Source organism: Trifolium pratense, linkage group LG6 (genome assembly GCF_020283565.1).
Source record: "Trifolium pratense cultivar HEN17-A07 linkage group LG6, ARS_RC_1.1, whole genome shotgun sequence".
Lineage (NCBI taxonomy): Eukaryota > Viridiplantae > Streptophyta > Magnoliopsida > Fabales > Fabaceae > Trifolium > Trifolium pratense.
Genome location: NC_060064.1, coordinates 13,037,995 through 13,062,509, shown reverse-complemented (window position 1 = coordinate 13,062,509; position 24,515 = coordinate 13,037,995). Strand labels below are relative to the sequence as shown.

At 37.3% G+C, this 24,515-nt stretch overlaps 2 protein-coding genes across 5 annotated transcripts; one reads left to right on the top strand and one right to left on the bottom strand.

Moving 5' to 3' along the window:
• Positions 1–17,084: 17,084 nt before the first annotated feature.
• Positions 17,085–17,759, bottom strand: LOC123891760 (secreted RxLR effector protein 161-like). The gene has a single exon (XM_045941657.1). The coding sequence runs from the start codon at positions 17,757–17,759 to the stop codon at positions 17,085–17,087; it is 675 nt and encodes a 224-aa protein (XP_045797613.1).
• A 958-nt stretch (positions 17,760–18,717) lies between these two features.
• On the top strand, positions 18,718–23,511 carry LOC123888580 (K(+) efflux antiporter 5-like). 4 transcript variants are annotated; one of them, XR_006802209.1, is made up of 9 exons: positions 18,718–19,077; positions 19,357–19,441; positions 20,230–20,312; positions 20,533–20,628; positions 21,766–21,875; positions 21,962–22,015; positions 22,462–22,522; positions 23,013–23,200; positions 23,264–23,511. XR_006802209.1 is itself a non-coding variant. In XM_045937654.1 (8 exons), the coding sequence occupies exons 3-8, from the start codon at positions 20,372–20,374 to the stop codon at positions 23,018–23,020; spliced, it is 360 nt and encodes a 119-aa protein (XP_045793610.1). In that variant the 5' UTR covers positions 18,718–19,077; positions 19,357–19,441; positions 20,230–20,371; the 3' UTR covers positions 23,021–23,232. The 4 variants fall into 4 exon arrangements, 1 of the variants encoding a protein (XP_045793610.1); XR_006802207.1 differs by having other exon boundaries at positions 20,230–20,415; positions 21,779–21,875; XR_006802208.1 differs by having other exon boundaries at positions 20,230–20,415.
• The last annotated feature ends 1,004 nt before the right edge of the window (positions 23,512–24,515 follow it).

Here is a 24,515-nt window from a genome sequence, read left to right as displayed (position 1 = left end):
GTTTTTCAATCCAGTAGCTGCCAATTTGGACTTGACAGAATCTTTCACTGCTATAATCTCTTCAGCCATATTTTCAGCAGCCACACTAAATCCAGGAGCCTTAGGCAACTTAATCAAATCAACCACGTGCCTAGGAACAGCGGTATAAACAAGTGAGAAAGGTGTTTTTCCAGTAGCAGAATGCACAATGCTGTTATAAGCAAACTCAACTTGAGGCAAAGCCAAATCCCACTGCTTTGGTTTGTCACCACAAACACATCGAATCATATTTCCCAGAGTCCTGTTTGTGACCTCAGTTTGTCCATCAGTTTGGGGATGAGCTGTAGAACTCTTGTTCAGTGCCGTATCAAATAACTTCCATAAGGTGATCCAGAAATGACTGAGGAATTTGGTGTCCCTGTCTGAAGTAATGGATTTTGGAACTCCGTGAAGACGCACAACCTCCCTGAAAAACAGTTTGGCTATGTTGGATGCATCGGCTGTCTTCTTACAGACAATAAAATGGGACATCTTGGAGAATCGGTCTACAACCACAAACACGGAATCCACACCTCGCTGGGTACGAGGTAGACCCAACACAAAATCCATAGACAAATCTTGCCAAATGTCATCAGGGATGGGTAGAGGCATGTAAAGACCAGTATTTTGTGACTGACCTTTAGAAACTTGGCAAGTATAGCACTTCTTAACTATGGTTCCAACATCTTTTCTCAGGTGTGGCCAATAAAACCTTTCTTCCAGACTAGCAATGGTTTTATCCCTCCCCATATGCCCACTCAGACCACCACCATGTAGATCCCTAAGTAATTTCTCCCTCAAGGATGAACATGGAATGCACAACCGGTTTCCTTTAAAAAGAAACCCTTCACGAACATGAAAATCGTCACAAGGATGCTCACGGCATTTAGCCCATAATTCTTTGAACTCAACATCATTCTCATACAACTCCTTCAGACATTCAAAACCTACTACCTCCTGTGCTAAAGGGACAAGCAACGAATCCCTCCTACTCAAGGCATCAGCTACTTTGTTAAGGGCTCCAGATTTATGTTGAATAATAAAAGGAAACTTCTGCAGAAAACTAACCCACCGAGCATGCATCTTATTGATCAGTTTCTGACTAAGGAGAAATTTCAGAGCCTGGTGGTCAGTGAATAAAATGAATTCTCTATGAATCAAGTAGTGCTCCCACTGGCGAAGAGCTCTAAAAACAGCATAAAATTCTTGATCATAAGTACTCCATTTTCGACGAGCTTCACTCAACTTTTCACTAAAGAAAGCAATTGGTTTCTTCTCCTGAGACAACACAGCCCTTATTCCAATTCCGCTAGCATCGCACTCAACTTGGAATACTTTATCAAAATCAGGAAGAGCTAAGACAGGGGCGGTACACAACTTTTCTTTAATCAAGGCAAAACTCTGCTTCTGCTCAAAACCCCAATTGTATTTTCCTTTCTTCAAACATTCAGTGATTGGTGCTGTGATAGTGCTGAAATCTCTGATAAATCTTCTGTAGAAAGTAGCCAACCCATGAAAACTACGTACTTCAGTAACTGAGGTAGGTGCGGGCTAGTCTCTGATAGCCCTTACTTTCTCTTCATCCACCTGAATGCCATCTTCACCAACTACAAACCCCAAGAAAAGTAATTTGTTGGTACTAAACGTGCACTTTTTCAGGTTAATGTACAGCTGATTCTCTTGTAACACTTGCAAAACTAGCCTCACATGTTCCAGGTGTTCCTCCTTGATCTTGCTATAAATCAGAATATCATCAAAATAAACCACCGCAAAAGAACCAATAAAAGGACGCAGAACCTAATTCATCAACCGCATGAAGGTGCTAGGGGCGTTAGACAACCCAAAAGGCATCACCAACCACTCATAAAGTCCATCCTTACTCTTAAAAGCTGTCTTCCATTCATCTCCAGGTCTAATTCTTATCTGATGGTACCCACTCCGCAGATCTATCTTTGAGAACACCTTGGATCCTGCCAATTCATCAAGCATATCTTCTAAACGGGGAATTGGAAAACGATACTTGATAGTGATCCTGTTGATGGCCCTGCTATCAACACACATCCTCCACTGATTTCCTTTCTTAGGCACCAAAAGGACTGGGACGGCACAAGGACTCATGCTTTCACGGATAAATCCCTTCCTTAGTAAATCCTCAATTTGCTCCCTTAAAATCTCATTCTCCTTAGGACTCATGCGATAATGAGGAAGGTTTGGTAGGCTTGAACCTGGAATCAAATCAATCTGGTGCTGAATATTCCTCATGGGCGGTAAGTCATTTGGCAGCTCATCTGCAATCAACTCGTTGAAATCCCTTAGAATTTCTAAGTTATCCTTTGGAATTGGAACCTCTTCTTTCACAGTACTCATCACTCCTTTGAAAACAACTGGACAAAAACCATTAGCTTCTCTGACAGCTTTATCAAGTGTCCTCTCATCCTGAGTCATCACTAGGAAACTAGATTTCTTGTCTTTCGGATTCTTATCAAAATGTAAACTAGGAGCTGTAACACCCAAACCCATTATTTATATATTTCTATCTTTAGTAAAATCTTTTTCAAAATACGCAACGGAAAGTAATGTTTGATATTATAAAAGTTGTGGTTCGAGTATTACATTCTTCAGTCAAAATAGTACTAATGTAGTTAATTAGTAAAAATACTTATTTATACAAATCTTAAATCAACTAATGTATTTATTAGTTATACAAAACAACCTAGATAAGGAGACTCTATATACATATAAAACCCCAATTTCCCGTGTCACAATCAGAGCGGAGCTTCACCGACGACTCGACATCGAATACCACAAAAACTTGTCAATCTGGACCCCCAACGGTCCAGCACATAACACATAAAAGAGAGTTAGACAACATACTCAAAATATACAAGTGTAAGTAAATGGTACTTAAACACTTCTTCATAACAACATGCATAATCATACATTATACATATACATCACCATCATTCATGCATATTCATATATCATGCATATACTTCATTTATCACATAATCAATCATCCACAAAATACACCAAACATATAGTTTCACGTCGTCTCGGACAATACCAAAACATCCACAAATATCACATAACTCAGTTACAAATAGGAATATACATAAAGTTCCTAATGTAATCTATCACCACAAATACATTGTTCAGATTATGGTCATGACGGACCCTGCGTTGTTCATTTTATAGTCATGACGGACTCTGCTCCTCACATACGGATTAACAATCAACATTTACCAAGTATGTGTCAAACATCATTTATCATAAAATGCACACATAATCCCTAATGCAATCTAATGCTTCACATTCATGTTATGTCCTCTAGACACCTCTAATGCATGTGGTACCATCGTCTTTATTAGAGTATCTCACCTCTAATATTCGTCTTTATCGAACAAATATAGTTCGATATCCGTCTTTATTGGACAAGCCAATATACAACAACAATTCATGAATGCATGTATATGTTTTTCATGAATTCACTCACAATCATTTTAATTAGCATTAAGCTCGTCATTTATAAATGTGGAACACTATCCAACATTCCGTCTTTATTAAGATAACACTATACCTTAATATACGTCTTTATCGAATAACATAATTCGATATCCTTCTTTATTAAGTTGATTAACACCTTAATATACTTCTTTTGACATTTAAACAAACATCATCAACACAATCATATTCCACAAATATAATCAACAACTATCATCACAATACAATTAATCATGGTTATAAACACCTAATTGCATGTTAGGATACCTTAAATCCATGTTACAAGTGCCTAATTGCACTTTAAAACATCAACAAAATAAGTTCTAGTCTGTCATGGTGGCTTCAGCCAGAGAAAGCCAGAGAAAGCTAGCAGGAACCCGTGGCTTACTGGCTTCAGCCAGTGAAAGCCAGAAAAAGCTAGCAGGAACCCGGGGCTTACTGGCTTCAGCCAGTGAAAGCTAGACCTCGCTGCAAGGCTGGCCCAGCCAGTATGCTAGCCACAGGAGTTCTGCTACGGGTTTGAGCATAAATCCACCCAAAAATCCCATTTTTGATGTTCCAAATCCCAAATAAGTTTGTTTTCAAGCATATAACATGTATATAAACATAAAAGGTCAGTTCATTTCACCGATCTACAACAAAACACATCAAAAAGTAGTGATTCTACACTTTTACTCAAAAACTCATAAATACCAATGTTCTTGCTCAAACATCAACAAATTCTCATTTTTTATCCAATAAATTCGTTCATACATCATGATAAAAGCATATTAAGCATGTTATGAACCTTAGAATCGATTTCCATTAAGAAAATCCATTCACACTAAAACGAAAATGGGGTGGAGGAAGTTCGGGTCTGGAGAAATCGACATTCTCCCCTTCCTCGAGTCACCCACGAATATGAAATCTACTCTCTTACCTGGATTCGAAGAAAACTCGAAGATTTGCTCTTGATCTCTTCACTTTCCCCTTGCCCTAGCTCTTGAGCTCCCCCTTCTGTCTTCATTTCTCAATAAGAGAAAAATGAATTTCTCTCTCTATCAAGGCCATAAGTAGCGCCCCCCTCACAAGTCCACAAGGCCCATTGGGCCTCAAGCCCAATAACTTGACCCAACTCGCGTTAACTCTCACTAACTCGTGCGTTAACTAAAACTCTCGATAAATAACTTAAAGTTACTATCTTACTTAAAAACCACGTCACCAAATAAGTAAACACTTACATAGTGAATAATAAATTTGGGTCGTTACAACTCTCCCCTACTTAAAAGATTTTCGCCCTCGAAAATTACGCTACTAAAACAACTCCGGATAACTCCTGTATCCGACCCTCCAACGAAACACTCAAAACACTACACATTACTAAGTTTGACAAAATTAGTTTATCCCATCCAACACAATTTTTGTCTATTTATCAACAAGAGATCAAGGACGGCCAGTTCCTCAATTTGTCGATAGATAGTCAACAATCATGATATCGGCATAAACCATTCTTATCAAACTGCTAAAACGTCAACTTCGCACGAAATATCCATAGATTCTCATTCTACGGCCTAACAACGTTACCCTAAAATAGGTACAACCAATCGAACACACTCCGAAAAGATACTTCCGTGGAATACTTCCACAACTCCATAAATCCTATAAGTCTCTGCTTCCCTCATGAATCACTTAACCGTGTTACATCACTTATTCATATTCGAATTTTATCTCAACTTATCACTCGATGACCACCATTCTAAATCTTCCTCGACACATTCTAGAAATTATCGTTTCTAACCGTCAAATTCCTTTTCTCACATATCTCCAATCATTGAGTTGAATCCCAATACTACTATTATGTTCCCAAGTAATCTTTTAACCAACATTTGCATTCCTTAACGCAAACATTTTCCAATACCACTTCTGATGTAGGAGGGTTTATTTAGATTTATTATTTTTATTATTCTAGATTTGCTATTTTTATTATTCTAGATTTGCTATTTTTGTTATTCTAGATTTGCTATTTTTATTATTCTAGATTTACTATTTTTATTATTTCCCTTACTATTTAAACCAAACCATTGTAGCCTTGAGGTGCAGTTTTTTTGATTCAATAAAATATTCGAGTTTTATCTCAATTTTCGGTGGACTCCGAAACCCTATCTTGACAAGTTTGTGCTTGCGGCTTGTCTTTATCAATTAGGTTTAGCGTTTTGCTAACCTAGCGCTTCCGTACTGCGTCAGTTGGCATCAGAGCAGGTTTCCCCTGTTCTTTCGTGAAGTGATCAGATGGGAGATCAACCGGTGACGAAAACAGAGTTTGATGGTGCCATAGCGGCTTTAACCGCGGCCATCACCGCTCTGACAACACAGGTGACGACGTTATCCAACAACAACAACAACGTTAACAACAACAGAATCAATCTGAACAGGGGAGGAGGTCGTGGAAACAATCATACGATGGATGATTCGAATTCAGAAGAGGAGGAGGTCGTGACTGAAGAAAGAAACGATCGTGGCAATCACCATGATTACCGCGTGAAAGCAGATATTCCATTGTTTTATGGAACGATGGGAGTAGAGGAATTTTTAGATTGGCAGATTGATGTTGACAGATTTTTCGACGTCATGGACGTCCCTGAGCACAAACAGGTTAAGATGGTGGCAATCAGGCTGAAAAGTACCGCCGCTGTCTGGTGGGACAGACTCGTTGTTCAGAGGAAGAGGCAGAAAAAGAATCCCATTCGAACTTGGCGGAAGATGAAACAATTGATGCTTGAGAGATTTTTACCTGAAGATTATGAACAAATTCTGTATAAAATGTATATTGAATGTGTTCAAGGCAAGCGATCAGTGACAGAGTATACCGCTGAATTTCTGCGTTTTTCTGAACGTAATGAATTGGGCGAATCAGAAAATCAGAAAGTGGCTCGTTATATCAGTGGATTGAAAGGATCCTTGCAGGAGAAGATGGGTTTGCAAACCGTTTGGACCGTTGCTGAAGCGTCCAACCTAGCTTTGAAGGCAGAATTGATGGAGAAATCGCCCAGAAATTTCTCCTCCTTCAGAAAGTATTCTCCCCAGAATAATACTGAATCATCAGGTGACAAAGAGAAAAGTGCAGCAGCCAGGGATTCTACTCCTGGTAATAAGGCAACTGGTAGTTCTAGCAGTGCACCACAAGGCAAAGCCCCAGCCCAAAAACAAAACAATCCATATGCCAAACCCACTATTGATACTTGTTTTAGATGTAATGGGAAAGGTCACCGATCCAATGTCTGTCCATCGAGGAGAGTTGCAGCTGTGGTGGGAGAAAGGGACGATGATGATGAGACAGAGCAGCCTGATGAGGATGAATATGCAGAGGTAGAATTTGCTGAAGAAGAATCTGATGAAAGGGTGAATTTTGTGTTGCAGCGGATGTTACTAGCAACTAAAGAAGAAGGTCAACGCAAAAACTTATTCAAGACTCATTGTTCTGTCAAGAATAAGGTATGTGATCTCATAATAGATAATGGGAGCACAGAGAACTTAGTGTCACAGAAATTGGTGAATTATTTTAAGTTGCCCGCAGAGCCTCATGAGATGCCATATGCCCTTGGCTGGGTCAGCAAGGGATCCCAGGTACGAGTGACGCTGTCCTGCAGAGTTCCCATCTCCATTGGCAAACATTATAAAGAAGAGGTACTTTGTGATGTTATTGATATGGATGTTTGTCATATTTTACTTGGTAGGCCTTGGCAGTTTGATAATGATATTACTTACCGGGGACGGGATAATGTGATGATGTTTACTTGGGGCACTCATAAAATTTCTATGGCTCCTATTTTACATTTTGATAAGAATCCGAAAGACAAGAAATCTAGTTTCCTAGTGATGACTCAGGATGAGAGGAAACTTGATAAGGCTGTCAGAGAAGCTAATTGTTTTTGTCCAGTTGTTTTCAAAGGGGTGATGAGTACTGTGAAAGAAGAGGCTCCAATTTCAGGGGAAATCTTAGAAATTCTAAGGGATTTCAACGAGTTGATTGCAGATGAGCTGCCAAATGACTTACCGCCCATGAGGAATATTCAACACCAGATTGATTTGATTCCAGGTTCAAGCCTACCAAACCTTCCTCATTATCGCATGAGTCCTAAGGAGAATGAGATTTTAAGGGAGCAAATTGAGGATTTACTAAGGAAGGGATTTATCCGTGAAAGCATGAGTCCTTGTGCCGTCCCAATCCTTTTGGTGCCTAAGAAAGGAAATCAGTGGAGGATGTGTATTGATAGCAGGGCCATCAACAAGATCACTATCAAGTATCGTTTTCCAATTCCCCGTTTAGAAGACATGCTTGATGAATTGGCAGGATCCAAGGTGTTCTCAAAGATAGATCTGCGAAGTGGGTACCATCAGATAAGAATTAGACCTGGAGATGAATGGAAGACAGCTTTTAAGAGTAAGGATGGACTTTATGAGTGGTTGGTGATGCCTTTTGGGTTGTCTAACGCCCCTAGCACCTTCATGCGGTTGATGAATCAGGTTCTGCGTCCTTTTATTGGTTCTTTTGTTGTGGTTTATTTTGATGATATTCTGATTTATAGCAAGATCAAGGAAGAACACCTGGAACATGTGAGGCTAGTTTTGCAAGTGTTACAAGAGAATCAACTGTACATTAACCTGAAAAAGTGCACGTTCAGTACCAACAAATTACTTTTCTTGGGGTTTGTAGTTGGTGAAGATGGAATTCAGGTGGATGAAGAGAAAGTGAGGGCTATCAGAGACTGGCCTGCACCTACATCAGTTACTGAAGTACGTAGTTTTCATGGGCTGGCTACTTTCTACAGAAGATTTATCAGAGATTTCAGCACTATCACTGCACCAATCACTGAATGTTTGAAGAAAGGAAAATACAATTGGGGTTTTGAGCAGGAGCAGAGTTTTGCCTTGATTAAAGAAAAGTTGTGCACCGCCCCTGTCTTAGCTCTTCCTGATTTTGATAAAGTGTTCCAAGTTGAGTGCGATGCTAGCGGAATTGGAATAGGGGCTGTGTTGTCTCAGGAGAAGAAACCAATTGCTTTCTTTAGTGAAAAGTTGAGTGAAGCTCGTCGAAAATGGAGTACTTATGATCAAGAATTTTATGCTGTTTTTAGAGCTCTTCGCCAGTGGGAGCACTACTTGATTCATAGATAATTCATTTTATTCACTGATCACCAGGCTCTGAAATTTCTCCATAGTCAGAAACTGATCAACAAGATGCATGCTCGGTGGGTTAGTTTTCTGCAGAAGTTCCCTTTTATTATTCAACATAAATCTGGAGCCCTTAACAAAGTAGTTGATGCTTTGAGTAGGAGGGATTCGTTGCTTGTCACTTTAGCGCAGGAGGTAGTAGGTTTTGAATGTCTGAAGGAGTTGTATGAGAATGATGTTGAGTTCAAAGAATTATGGGCTAAATGCCGTGAGCATCCTTGTGACGATTTTCATGTTCGTGAAGGGTTTCTTTTTAAGGGAAACCGGCTGTGCATTCCATGTTCATCCTTGAGGGAGAAATTACTTAGGGATCTGCATGGTGGTGGTCTGAGTGGGCATATGGGGAGGGATAAAACCATTGCTAGTCTGGAAGAAAGGTTTTATTGGCCACACCTGAGAAAAGATGTTGGAACCATAGTCAAGAAGTGCTATACTTGCCAAGTTTCCAAAGGCCAGTCACAAAATACTGGTCTTTACATGCCTCTACCCATTCCTGATGACATTTGGCAAGATTTATCTATGGATTTTGTGTTGGGTCTACCTCGTAGCCAGCGAGGTGTGGATTCCGTGTTTGTGGTTGTAGACCGATTCTCCAAGATGTCCCATTTTATTGCCTGTAAGAAGACAGCTGATGCATCCAACATAGCCAAACTGTTTTTCAGGGAGGTTGTGCGTCTTCACGGAGTTCCAAAATCCATTACTTCAGACAGGGACACCAAATTCCTCAGTCATTTCTGGATCACCTTATGGAAGTTATTTGATACATCACTGAACAGGAGTTCTACAGCTCATCCCCAAACTGATGGACAAACTGAGGTCACAAACAGAACTCTGGGAAATATGATTCGATGTGTTTGTGGTGACAAACCGAAGCAGTGGGATTTGGCTCTGCCTCAAGTTGAGTTTGCTTATAACCAATGTAGTCAGGTTCGGGATCCTACGTAGGATCGGTAGGGTGGTGGAGAGTCGTAAGGTCGGGATCGTAGCTCGATTCGTAAGAACCTACTCAAGGGTAAAATGGTAACTTGACATATATACATATACACAAAAACACAATAATAATAATAATAATAATAATAATAATAATAATAATAATAATAATAATAATAATAATAATAATAATAATAATAATATTACATGAATAAAATAAACTAAATTAATATTTCATAGACATCATTCCAAATGTTCATAACTTCGTAACCAACCAAGTACTAAGTTCATAAAACAAGTAACTAGAGGCTTTGCATCATTCACAATTAAAGGCGTGAGGAAAGCTGCGTGATTTTGTTTTAGGTTGGAATGAAAACACGCGTGAGGAAGGTTGGAATGAAAACACGTGTTTCCTTCTTTTCTTTTGTTTATTTTGGATAACCCGACCCGGACCCGGACCGTTTTGCAAGCCCAACTCATTTTTTCAAGTAAATGGCCTAGGATCGTTTTTTCTTTACGCACCCACCCAAAATTCGCGATCCTGACTACAAAATGCCCCAAAAACGAACCAGAACAGGTTCTAAGCTCGTTTGGCCTTGACGAGCTCGTAGGTTCCTACGATCCTACGCACCGGTGCGCGAACCTGACTACATTGCTTATAACAGCACTGTGCATTCTGCTACTGGAAAAACACCTTTCTCACTTGTTTACTCCTCTGTTCCTAGGCACGTGGTTGATTTGATTAAGTTGCCTAAGGCTCCTGGATTTAGTGTGGCTGCTGAAAATATGGCTGAAGAGATTATAGCTGTGAAAGATTCTGTCAAGTCCAAATTGGAAGCTACTGGATTGAAAAACAAAATTGCAGCAGATAAACGCCGAAGAGTCAAAGTGTTCAATGTGGGAGATGAAGTGATGGTGTTTCTGCGAAAAGAAAGATTTCCAGTTGGTACCTACAGCAAGCTGCAGCCTCGCAAATATGGCCCGTTCCAAGTGACTCGCAAGATCAATGACAATGCTTATGTAGTGGCCCTTCCAGCATCAATGAACATTTCTAACACTTTCAATGTGGCAGATATATATGAGTACCATGCAGATGAAGTCCTTTATCAAGATGAGAACTCGGGGTCGAGTTCTTTTGAGGTGGAGGAGACTGATGTAGGAGGGTTTATTTAGATTTATTATTTTTATTATTCTAGATTTGCTATTTTTATTATTCTAGATTTGCTATTTTTGTTATTCTAGATTTGCTATTTTTATTATTCTAGATTTACTATTTTTATTATTTCTCTTACTATTTAAACCAAACCATTGTAGCCTTGAGGGGCAGTTTTTTTGATTCAATAAAATATTCGAGTTTTATCTCAATTTTCGGTGGACTCCGAAACCCTATCTTGACAAGTTTGTGCTTGCGGCTTGTCTTTATCAATTAGGTTTAGCGTTTTGCTAACCTAGCGCTTCCGTACTGCGTCAACTTCTCCTTAATCTTTTAATAATTCACTACTTCAAAATTAGGCCACTACCTAAAAATTGGTTCTCCAAACAATCATAATTTCTATTTCGATGATTCCAAAACGATATTTTCAATTCGCCCACAATCCATCTATCCATGTTCCCCATAATCTTGCATTGCAACTAGCATACTCTTCTCTGTTTATTCACCCATCGGTTTCTTATTCACCTCTGACCTCTACCAATTCCATAAATCCAAATTTCCTAGTAAATACTTACTTACTCTTATCTTGTGGGCACTACCAATTGCTCTCCGACACTTACCTTAGGCATCGCCTTCAACTCCTCACTCTATGTGCTCAACACAACATCTACTCACATGTTCGGTAATCCTTTTTGCAAACTCTCACCTAACACATGTCACTTCCAACATGACCTCCCATTACTCATTCTCTGCACGTTCTTCAATGGCTAACTTTCTTATTTCTAATCATTCTAAGATGTTACTACTCACTTAGCTTCATCTCAACCTCCAAGAATTTACGATCTCGCTCAACATGTGACATCAATTGTCCGGTCATTATCCAATTCCAATTATTTCTCTTCGACAAGCCTCTCACAAAATCCTCCGAATCGTTATCCTACTTCCGTCTTTGAATAAACTCGATTATTCATACAATCCTTACTTCCAACGATTCAACAAACATACCAATCCTATTATGATATTTCTCAATTCCATTCTCATCTACTTTAAAACCTACTTCCTTTCCTCGATTAGTTAACACCAACGGTCCACTAATCTTAACATCTATTTCCCAAGTTCTCCAATCTTCTCAAGAAATGACTAATCATTTCAAACATACACAACGTCATACTTTCTAGAAATCACCTCGCACACTAGACTTAGAACTCCAAATCTTTCAACCAATTCCACCTCTTTTACTATGAGTACTAATCTATCCACAAACTTCTTTAATCAAGCGTCTGCTACAACATCCGATCCACTTGGATGACAACTTAATTCAAAATCATCATCTCTTCAAGAATCTTAATCACTTCCTTTTCTACATATTCGACTCCTACTAATCGAATAGGTACTTCTACTTTGGTTCACACAAACAACGCCTTCATACTTCTAGTGCAACACACGATCCTCAATCGTCTCGAATTCTCTTCATCTCACTTAACCAATCTCACTAACGCCTCTACGGCGAAACACTTGGTCCGACAACTTCTCTTCTAGTAGTTTCTCACAACTTGTTGCTCTCATTCATTCCACTTCGAACAACGTCACCAACTCCTGAATATTCTGCTTCAAGAACATCTGCTTCAAGAACATCTCTACTCATCCAATCTTCTCACGTTCGAAACATCTCGGAGGGATATAACCTACTCCCCCACTCATCTCAAACCCACCTACACTCTTCCACTAGAACTTCTGGTGCTCACACCTAACGGTTCTATCGTCTCTAAACATATTCTTCCTAAGAAGAAACTAGTATCGACATCGTTTACACGCATGTCGCATACAAGGGACAAAACCTAACCCACGATACCTAAACACTAACACAAATTCATGCAAGCATTCAAGTAACCTATACTTCCCTCACTTCTCAAAGTTAGGAAGTCAAAACAACACAAGAAAAATGAACATTGCATAGCAATAATTCATACTCACATTCAATCAACTCAGAACAAGACGTCAACAAAATAAATTTCTTGTCTGGCTCCCTCGCTTAGCAAAAGCTAGCGAGCTCCCGGCGAGACAAGTCAAAAACATTCACAAGATTTAGCAAGACTTAGCGAGACTCAGCGAGGTTCATTCTTCGCCTAGCGAGCACATCCAAAAACATCTGGGTGCTCTGCTACGGTTTTGAACTTACGCTCACTAAACTCTCGTTTTCTCGACTCACTAATCCACAAAATCCAAAACATCAAGCATATAACATCATTATAGACTTGAAAGCACAATTAGAATCATGCATCAACAATCACGACATAGAATTATGAGATCTTCATGTTTTTACTCATAAAACGCATAGCAATTCAAATGCCTAGTAATCATCTAGCACATGTTATAAACAAACATGTAACAAACACATACCAGGACACATTAATATCCTACTCTTCTCACCATTTTGAAAATTTAATTTTCACTCACCCAAAAGAAAATAACTCTATATTTTCACCAAAATCTTTAAGAAATAATATTAGTTTTTAAAATTATTTCAAATCATTACCAAATGCAGTTTTATATCATGTCGGATCGTCACATGCAGTTTTACATCATGCCGGATCATCAACAATTAGCAAATAAGCATCAATCAACCAAGTTTAAACTACACAAAGGTTAAACTCTAAGCATATACAACTATTATAAACATAGAAGTATAGCACTCACACCACTACTCAACAAAAAGAATGGATAATTTAATCCAATTCGCACCACTCATAGTTCCTAAATGAACAGCATAAGTCATTTCACAAAACAAACACAACAAAATTGTTAGACAAACACGACTGACACACAACACTCACTTGGTCTGACTGCACAGACCTGCTCTGATCGACACATAACCCACACAGTCCGAAGACAACGGGGCTCTGATACCAATTGTAACACCCAAACCCATTATTTATATATTTCTATCTTTCTTTTTCAAAATACGCAACGGAAAGTAATGTTTGATATTATAAAAGTTGTGGTTCGAGTATTACATTCTTCAATCAAAATAGTACTAATGTAGTTAATTAGTAAAAATACTTATTTATACAAATCTTAAATCAACTAATGTATTTATTAGTTATACAAAACAACCTAGATAAGGAGACTCTATATACATATAAAACCCCAATTTCCCGTGTCACAATCAGAGCGGAACTTCACCGACGACTCGACATCGAATACCACAAAAACCTGTCAATCTGGACCCCCAACGGTCCAGCACATAACACATAAAAGAGAGTTAGACAACATACTCAAAATATACAAGTGTAAGTAAATGGTACTTAAACACTTCTTCATAACAACATGCATAATCATACATTATACATATACATCACCATCATTCATGCATATTCATATATCATGCATATACTTCATTTATCACATAATCAATCATCCACAAAATACACCAAACATATAGTTTCACGTCGTCTCGGACAATACCAAAACATCCACAAATATCACATAACTCAGTTACAAATAGGAATATACATAAAGTTCCTAATGTAATCTATCACCACAAATACATTGTTCAGATTATGGTCATGACGGACCCTGCGTTGTTCATTTTATAGTCATGACGGACTCTGCTCCTCACATACGGATTAACAATCAACATTTACCAAGTATGTGTCAAACATCATTTCTCATAAAATGCACACATAATCCCTAATACAATCTAATGCTTCACATTCATGTTATGTCCTCTAGACACCTCTAATGCATGTGGTACCATCGTCTTTATTAGAGTATCTCACCTCTAATATTCGTCTTTATCGAACAAATATAGTTCGATATCCGTCTTTATTGGACAAGCCAATATACAACAATTCATGAATGCATGTATATGTTTTTCATGAATTCACTCACAATCATTTTAATTAGCATTAAACTCGTCATTTATAAATGTGGAACACTATCCAACATTCCGTCATTATTAAGATAACACTATACCTTAATATACGTCTTTATCGAATAACATAATTCGATATCCTTCTTTATTAAGTTGATTAACACCTTAATATACTTCTTTTGACATTTAAACAAACATCATCAACACAATCATATTCCACAAATATAATCAACAACTATCATCACAATACAATTAATCATGGTTATAAACACCTAATTGCATGTTAGGATACCTTAAATCCATGTTACAAGTGCCTAATTGCACTTTAAAACATCAACAAAATAAGTTCTAGTCTGTCATGGTGGCTTCAGCCAGAGAAAGCCAGAGAAAGCTAGCAGGAACCCGTGGCTTACTGGCTTCAGCCAGTGAAAGCCAGAAAAAGCTAGCAGGAACCCGGGGCTTACTGGCTTCAGCCAGTGAAAGCCAGACCTCGCTGCAAGGCTGGCCCAGCCAGTATGCTAGCCACAGGAGTTTTGCTACGGGTTTGAGCATAAATCCACCCAAAAATCCCATTTTTGATGTTCCAAATCCCAAATAAGTTTGTTTTCAAGCATATAACATGTATATAAACATAAAAGGTCAGTTCATTTCACCGATCTACAACAAAACACATAAAAAAGTAGTGATTCTACACTTTTACTCAAAAACTCATAAATACCAATGTTCTTGCTCAAACATCAACAAATTCTCATTTTTTATCCAATAAATTCGTTCATACATCATGATAAAAGCATATTAAGCATGTTATGAACCTTAGAATCGATTTCCATTAAGAAAATCCATTCACACTAAAACGAAAATGGGGTGGAGGAAGTTCGGGTCAGGAGAAATCGACATTCTCCCCTTCCTCGAGTCACCCACGAATATGAAATCTACTCTCTTACCTGGATTCGAAGAAAACTCGAAGATTTGCTCTTGATCTCTTCACTTTCCCCTTGCCCTAGCTCTTGAGCTCCCCCTTCTCTCTTCATTTCTCAACAACAAGAGAAAAATGAATTTCTCTCTCTATCAAGGCCATAAGTAGCGCCCCCCTCACAAGTCCACAAGGCCCATTGGGCCTCAAGCCCAATAACTTGACCCAACTCGCGTTAACTCTCACTAACTCGCGCGTTAACTAAAACTCTCGATAAATAACTTAAAGTTACTATCTTACTTAAAAACCACGTCACCAAATAAGTAAACACTTACATAGTGAATAATAAATTTGGGTCGTTACAGGAGCCATAGCAATTTTAAGAGTGCCCCAAGTAAACATCATCACATTATCCCGTCCCCGGTAAGTAATATCATTATCAAACTGCCAAGGCCTACCAAGTAAAATATGACAAACATCCATATCAATAACATCACAAAGTACCTCATCTTTATAATGTTTGCCAATGGAGATGGGAACTCTGCAGGACAGCGTCACTCGTACCTGGGATCCCTTGCTGACCCAGCCAAGGGCATATGGCTTCTCATGAGGCTCTGCGGGCAACTTAAAATAATTCACCAATTTTTGTGACACTAAGTTCTCCGTGCTCCCATTATCTATTATGAGATCACATACCTTATTCTTGACAGAACAATGAGTCTTAAATAAGTTTTTGCGCTGACCTTCTTCTTTAGTTGCTAGTAACATCCGCTGCAACACAAAATTCACCCTTTCATTAGATTCTTCTTCCGCAAATTCTACCTATGCATATTCATCCTCATCTAGCTGCTCTGTCTCATCATCATCATCATCCCTTTCTCCCACCACAGCTGCAACTCTCCTTGATGGACAAACATTGGATCGGTGACCTTTCTCATTACTACTAGTTGCCTTATTACCTGGAGTAGAATCCCTGGCTGTTGCATTGTTCTCTTTGTCGCCCGATGATGCCGTATTATTCTAGGGAGAATACTTTCTGAAGGAGGAGAAATTTCTGGGCGATTTCTCCATCAATTCTGCCTTCAAAGCTAGGTTGGACGCTTCAGCAACGGTCCAAACGGTTTGCAAACCCATCTTCTCCTGCAAGGATCCTTTCAATCCACGGATGTAACGAGCCACTTTCTGATTTTGTGATTCACCCAATTCAGTGTGTTCGGAAAAACGCAGAAATTCAGCGGTATACTCTGTCACTAATCGCTTGCCTTGAACACATTCAATATACATTTTATACAGAATTTGTTCTATTTGATTTTCACTTCCTATGTTATTTTTTTATTTTTTTTACAATTTTACTTTTGTTTATGATATATGAAATAGGTATTGTCACAGTGTGGAAGACTAAATTATTTTCATTTCACATTGATTAAAACTAACTAACCAATATGTAAGATCAGTTATGAATTATACATTCTCAACACTCCTCCTTAATTCATAACTGATGCACAAGTAACCAAGCCTAAGTTCCTTCTTAAAAACTCAAACCTGTCAAGTTTTACTGCTTTAGTAAAACCATCAGCAAGCTGCACATCAGTTGGACAATATTGTACCTCAATCATTCCATTTGTCATTTGTTCTCTTATGAAATGAAACCTGGTAGCAATATGTTTGCTCTTGCCATGTGAGATTGGATTTTTAGCAAGACTTATAGCAGACTTGTTATCAATCCTAAGAATTAGAGGCTTCACTGGTTCACATTTGATCTCCTTCATTACTGAATTCAACCAAATTGCTTGGCATGCTGCAAACGTGTCTGCTATATACTCAGCTTCACATGATGAGAGTGCAGTCACTGCTTGTTTCTTTGTACACCATGAGATTGCAGCATTATTGAATTTGAAAACATAACCTGATGTACTCCTCCTATCAGTTATGTCTCCACACCAGTCACTATCTGAATATCCTATTAAAGCACTCTCTTCACTGTTTGTACCAATAGGGAATAGCAAACCAAATTCCAAAGTCCCTTTGAGATATCTAAGTATCCTCTTTGCAACTATCAAATGAGGTTTCCTTTGATCATGCATAAATCTGCTAATGACACTCAGTGCATAACAGATATGACGCCTACTATTACACACATATCTCAGTGATCCACCCATTTTTCTGAACATAGCTGAATCAACTTTCTCTTCATCAGCACACTCATCAAGCTTTAAATTTTTTTTTATGGGTTTGATAATGAATTGCAGCTATTCATTTCAAATTTTTCAAGTAATTCACCATTGTACTTTTGTTGGTGCATTACTATACCATCTTTCCTTCTCAAAAATTCCATTTGCTAAGAAGAATGAAAGTTCACCAAGATCAGACATCTCAAATTCACCTTTGAGTTTGTCTTTTATTTTTCCAATTTCTGCAGTTTTACTGCCAGTTATGAGTAAGTCATCAACATACAAACATATTATGATGATTTCTTCATCTTTAGGACATTGCACATGTAACGACCCAATTTTAATTTATCCGTTTTATGTGTTTAAATGTTTATTGACGTGGCATTTTAAATAAGTTAATAACTTTAGTTATTTATCAAATACTTTAGTTATTAAGCGTGTAGTGAGAGTTAACGCGAGTTGGGCCAAGTTAATTGGGCTTGAGGCCCAATGGGCCTTGTCCATGTGTGTGGGGCGCCCATATAGCCTTAGTGGAGAGAGGAGAGTTCACTTTTCATGTTTCTTGGAAAGATAGAGAGAAGGAAGAAAGCTTGGGAGCTAGGGCTTGGAGAAAGCTTAGAGATTCAAGATTCAATCTTCGTGTTTTCTTCGAATCCAGGTATGAGAGTAGATTTCATAATCGTGGGTGATACGAGAAAGGGGAGAATGTCGATTTCTCTGTATCCGAACTTTCTCCACCCCATTTTCGTTTTAGTTTGGATGGAGGTTCTTAAAGGAAATCGATTATTATGTTCATAACATGTTTGATATATTCTTGGTATGATGTATGAACGAATTTAACAACTAAAAACATAAATTGTAGATGTTTGATTTAAGAAAATTGTGTTTTTTTATGAGTTTTGAGTAAAATGCATAAATATCTTAATAATAAAATACAATTGTACTAAAAGACTTCAAAGTATTTTGAATAAGAATGAAATTCACGGTTCAGAGGTTGAGTGTTTGTATTGGAAGACTTGCAATAGATAGTGTGCGCGTGTGTTATATTTTGCCATCCACTTAGTCTAGTATTTATATATCTCAATGAGAAATAGATGTTGCACATGACCGTTTAAGAAGAGACCAGACAAGTCACGTTCCTTCCCTAAGACTAGGGATAATGTAAGAAGGCTATTCTGAACCACTTGAAAGGCCGCTTTCTTCATTGGTAAAAGTGTTGATGCAGTGATTCAACCTTCATGACCAAGTCTTCACAAGGATCAAGATCAATCCAGAGGATTCCCCAAGTGCCCTGACTGTGAACACTGTAAGTGAGAAGGACTGGTTCTATTATACTAATTCACTTTAGCCTGATTTAGGCGATAGTCGACATTGTTGCATTGTCAGGTTGTTTAGTTTTTCCTAGAAATATCCTGTCTGCTTCTTTGGAAAGTGAGCAATTGATGTTGCAAGTGAACTAAACTTATGTTTCGTTATATACTAGTGTTTGTGTACCTTTGAATGTGTGCTCTCACATGTCCAAGCATGCATATTGGGGTATTTGTTGGTATGCTTACTAACTTAGTTTTCTCTGATGTTGCAACAGGTATTAACTAAGCCAGTTTTATTGGCTTATATGTTTGTGCGGATAGCTATTTGTGAGCCTTGGATGCAAGTTATATGCTTCCCATGTGAGTACAATATTTGGTTTTTATGATGCTTCACTATATGGATACAAGTCAGATATTTCACTTGTGATGTTACACTATATGCATAGTATTATATCTGTTTTTAATAATGCTAAGTGCATCTCTAAATGTATTTGGTTATTAGTTCTCTGTTTTGGTTCTCTTGCATAATACTAGATTTAGTTATGCAGAATTCTAGAAAAAGTGGAGGAGCTTGTATTGACAATTTTTTTATATGAATCCAAAAAACAACTGGAACATGTGAAAATCATGGGAACTGTTTCCTCCAAGACCCTTCCTTCCTACTTACTACTAGACATGCCTTAGTTTATGGTATGTGGAACCATAAGTTTATGGTATTATGGAAGCAGTTTGATATATGAATATTTGGATGCTTTGATCTTATGCATCATGTCATTAGCATGAAGGAACATTGTACACCCTGAACTGTGGAGGATCAGAATTCATTTTAGCATTGTGCTTGATGGTTGGCCTTTGTCCCCTGAGTATTTGATTCTCCAGCGGGTTCCTGCATGAATCATGGTCTATTTTTGGGTTAAGTGTCTGTTTTAGTTAATGGGACAATTTTTTTTTCATGAGGGTCTTACTCTTACATATGTACAGTACAGAGATAATATTTCTTACTGATTTGCTAGTGGTTCACTTCAGCTTTTAATCTCTAAGATGTATGTAGGTTTGGAATTTGGGTAACCATTACATATAAGCTGTACTGATTCTCATGTTACTCAATCTTGTTTTGTTAACCATTTTTTTCTTATGTTTTTATACAGGTTGAAACAGTTGCATAATTTGGTGTAGTGTTTCTTCTTTTTGCTTTGGGGCTGGAGTTTTCCCTGGCAAAGGTTCTCTATTCGTGAGTTGCCAAATTTTCTTTTACCATTACACAAATTTTGGTGGAACGGAATAGTAATAATGCTCTTCGTGTTCAAGTTACAATTGGCACTCTTATTTTTCAGGTATATTTCCTGTTGAGTTTTAAAGATTAAACTTGTTAACAATTTATTGAAGTAATGTACTCCGAAGTTTTCATCTCAACTTGTATATCATTCTTTCTTCTGCCTCCTTTATATCAGGATTGTTCAGTGGGTCTACTATTTGCGTTGCTCCCAGTCTTGGGCGGTAACAGTGGTCTTTTACAAATTACAAGGGATTATTTCAATGGGTAAACTGTAAGTCTATCCATATGGACTTCCTATCTCCAATTTTTTTTGTTTGTGAATTCATCAAATCAATTTTTCTTAATGTTAAATAATTTTTTGTTCCGTTTATGCATGCCAATTGATCTTGTAATGTTATATTACTTGTACAACTTTCTGCTTTCATTTATTCTTTTTTTCCTTTTGAAAAAGAAAAGCGCTTCATTAATAATTCAGTTCAAAAGTAATGCTAACGTAGTAATCAAGCTGCATTGCATCACATTATAATGATATATTGACTTGTATTGTATACTACACCCATACACTTTCTTCTTCTGCCAATCATTTTTTACCACTTCCTTTCTGTACCTTCCACCAGTACCTCACTACAATTATATTCATTATACCCTGCATGATCGTCCTTCACATCTCTTTTGCAATCTTCTTTCGTGCATGCTGACTAGAATTTAACGGTACACCTCACCTACCTGATGTTTTTGTTTAAACTGACTTTAGTACATTAACTCAAAACCTTAGAAACACTGCAAGTTTGATTTTTAGGCTTAAACCACTTGAAATATACCAAGATATATTGAGATTTTCCTCCTAAACTGGATAAAACATACTTGTTGGAGAGACTGTAGTTTGTGGGTAAACTCTGACACCAGCGTGCACGTTCGAGACCAGCACCTGGAAACATGATGTATCTATCATGTTGGGTTTTATAAAGTTTAGTATTTTTGTGTGAGGAGTTCCAAGTATTATTACCCTAAACTTGATATATTGCCACCGGGATAGGATCTAATTTGTTTTTGTTAGAATAAAATAATATATCTCTGTGAGTATTTTGCCATTGAGATAAGTCCCTAGATCGAACTAGGCTCTGATACTGTGTTGAAGTTATGAATTTAGATAAAATAAAGAGAAGAATAAGAAGAAGAAATATAATTAATTGATAATAACTTGATATGGAGTTGATACAATAATCCCAAATAAATAAGGAAAATCAAAAAACAAATCATAATAATAATAATAAGTAATATGGAAACCAACCTTAAGAGATTATCTAAGATACTCTAAGCTAAGAAACTAATCCTAAGAGGTAAACTAAGATACTCTACTACAATGTAATATGAAGATAATACAAGATATTTTATTGCATTCCAACAGTTTTTAACTTCAGGTTGCTAGTGTTGTCCTTGTATCTCACTGCTACATCGATACTGTCTTGGTCGCTTGTTCCTCACTTTCTTAAACTCATGATGAGGCTCTCGTGTCAGGTTAGGCTAAAGCATATTGATTAACTAGCAACTTATTACAATATTGGCAGTTCATGAATCCATTTTTCTTTCTTTCCATGCTCCAGACAAATGAACTTTATCAGCTAGCTGCTGTTGCTTTCTGCTTGTTATCTGCATGGGTAAGAATACTTTTGTTGATTGCTGTTGGTGAATCTTTTAACATTTGCTACCATCTTTTATTCATAGAAGTTGTACATTCTTCGTAATATCTGTCTACTTTTGGTATTTGAAAAGATATTTTTAGTATATGTGTATAGGTTTGGGTAGGGTTAGTCCAACCTGCTTTTTTAAGAAAATGTTATTTAAGTATGCACTGGATATTGTCTTTTTAGTATATATGTATACATGTAGAAGTACTAAGATTTTTGCTTCCATTTGAAATACATTTTTGTGAGAAGTTTAGGGGCTTTAGTTGTTTTAATTAGAAGCGAGTACTAAGAGAGCCTCCTCTTTGTGAGGGACTGTATCCTGTGTTCTTCCCAGTTTAATTTAGAAATATATAATTAAAACTACCTTATTTGTATCAAATTTTTGAGAGTAAGATACACCTTGTTGCTTTTCTCAGGTATATGCAGTTTTGGCTTGTCATTTTGAGGGCAAAATTTTCATTTGCTTACTTTCTTCAGGTACGTGACACTCTCATAGTTGCCTCCAAATTGGAATTATACTGTTAGAACTGGTATAAATTAATTAAATATACTGAATTTACTAGAATATTTTAGATGATAAGCTCTTGAAGCACTGTTCCGAAGAGCAGTGATTACATATACTACAATAACAGTTCTTCCTCTGGCCAAAACGGACAGAGTCATTTTCTGAAGTAACAATTACAGAAGTTACACACAAATGACAGGAATTTGAGATCCCGTCCTCTCCCTAACCAACCGGTTTATAATTAAAACAACAAACTACTATTTATAGAGTTACACACACACACCAATAATATAATAACTACCATTAATTACATAATAAATGCGCAATAATATTTACTAATAAGTGGTCCAACGTATGCATCTGTTTGTTCATGTGTGCCTATATGTGGGTGAGTGGATAATGTTGCTTGTACCTACTGTACGTATGCTTATATGCTTGTACAATTTTTTTGTGATGTTGCAGGCAGATGAAAAAACCATTTGGTTTAGAGAAAGTCTCAAAGAAGGGTGGTATCTGGAAAGACATTTATGGGACTGATGAAAAGAAGGTTGTCGATAGGGTTAGCGAAGATGAAGTTGATATTTTGGTAGAACTTACTGGTCATACTGCAAACAATAAACTAGGAGTGATGGCATGTCGACCTGCTCCAGGTATTTTAACAAATTTGTATATATAATTTTTTCCGCTTACAGATTTTCTTATCCTTGCTTTAGAACCTGATAATAACAGCTTCAATAGCAGTGTAGCTGATCAGCAAGTATGTCTGATAGTGGTGTTGGTCTGTTGGAGTTGTTATTTCCTTTGAAAACAAGCTAGTGTTTCATTGTGTTTAAAACTTTAAATGATTCCTAGACTTCATTCCTGTCAATTTCAAATTCATAAAATAATACATCATCCCTTGTATCTCTGAATAGAAATATGTAAATCAAAAGTGAAAGTGGGATCCCAATTCTCAGATTAATCTCTGTTGATATCCATCATCCCTTGTATTTATGCTTTTGTTAGCATTGAGGAAATTGTTAAAAAAAGTTATTTTCTCAACAGTTACAATAATAATAATAATAATTCAAGTCAATCATACCAAGTATTTTTGCCTTTTTGGAAGTATATTTTCAGATGACATAAATTATCCAGTGCAATTTTGAAAGGCACGATTATAGTTGTTTTTGAATGTGCACATCCAAACTCATGTTTAAGGGTGGAGAAAGCTTTTCCAATAAATAAACAAATTAGCAAGTAAATAAATAAAAGATAAATAGATCCTTGGGCTGGGCCTATTTGCAAGTAAGTATTTTTTTAGATAGTTGCTCTTCACCATCTGCATTGCTTACACTAGAAAAAAATACTATCCGAAGGTATCTTCCGGTAAGATTTGCACTATCGGGAGATATCTCTCAGTAGATGGGGTAGGAAGATCAACCATCTTTTAAAAAGAAGAATGTGGGCTTTGTCCATTAACATAACAGACCACACACAAGATCCAACCTAGAGACTGCAGGGAGCTGCACCTGGGGAGATCGGAGCCGGAGTGGACGTGGCTATGGCTACGACGGTGGGCAACAGCCGGAGTGGTTTTTTGTTTGTGTCAGTGTTTTTGCGAACTTGCAGAGTGTATTCATCTTATAAAAAAAAGGCGCTGAACATAATTTTCACTATTCCGAATTCAGATTGTAACTAACAAACAAACAAACAAACAAACAAGCATTTTATTCTAGATCTAAGCTTTTTTATTGATAGTTTGATTTAATGGTACACAAACATGTTATTGACTGATCTAGTTTAACATTTTGAAATACTGCTACTGCTAGTTATTTTCTTGTTTTACATATCAGCTAGTTTTCCTCTAATAAAGTTACAATGTGTTTCATGATCTCGACGTTCTTCTTCACAAATCTCAGACGTGTTCTTCATCAGAATTTCGTACCATTTGATGAAGTTTTCGGCATCATTTGCCTCTGCTATTTT

Coding starts and splice junctions, on each gene's coding strand:
- LOC123891760 (XM_045941657.1), bottom strand. CDS start 17,759: ATGGGTGGATCACTGAGATATGTGTGTAATAGTAGGCGTCATATCTGT.
- LOC123888580 (XM_045937654.1), top strand. CDS start 20,372: ATGCTCTTCGTGTTCAAGTTACAATTGGCACTCTTATTTTTCAG. Junction 20,629..21,778: donor ATTATTTCAATGGGTAAACT/GTAAGTCTATCC, acceptor TTTTAACTTCAG/GTTGCTAGTGTTGTCCTTGT. Junction 22,016..22,461: donor TCTGCTTGTTATCTGCATGG/GTAAGAATACTT, acceptor TGCTTTTCTCAG/GTATATGCAGTTTTGGCTTG.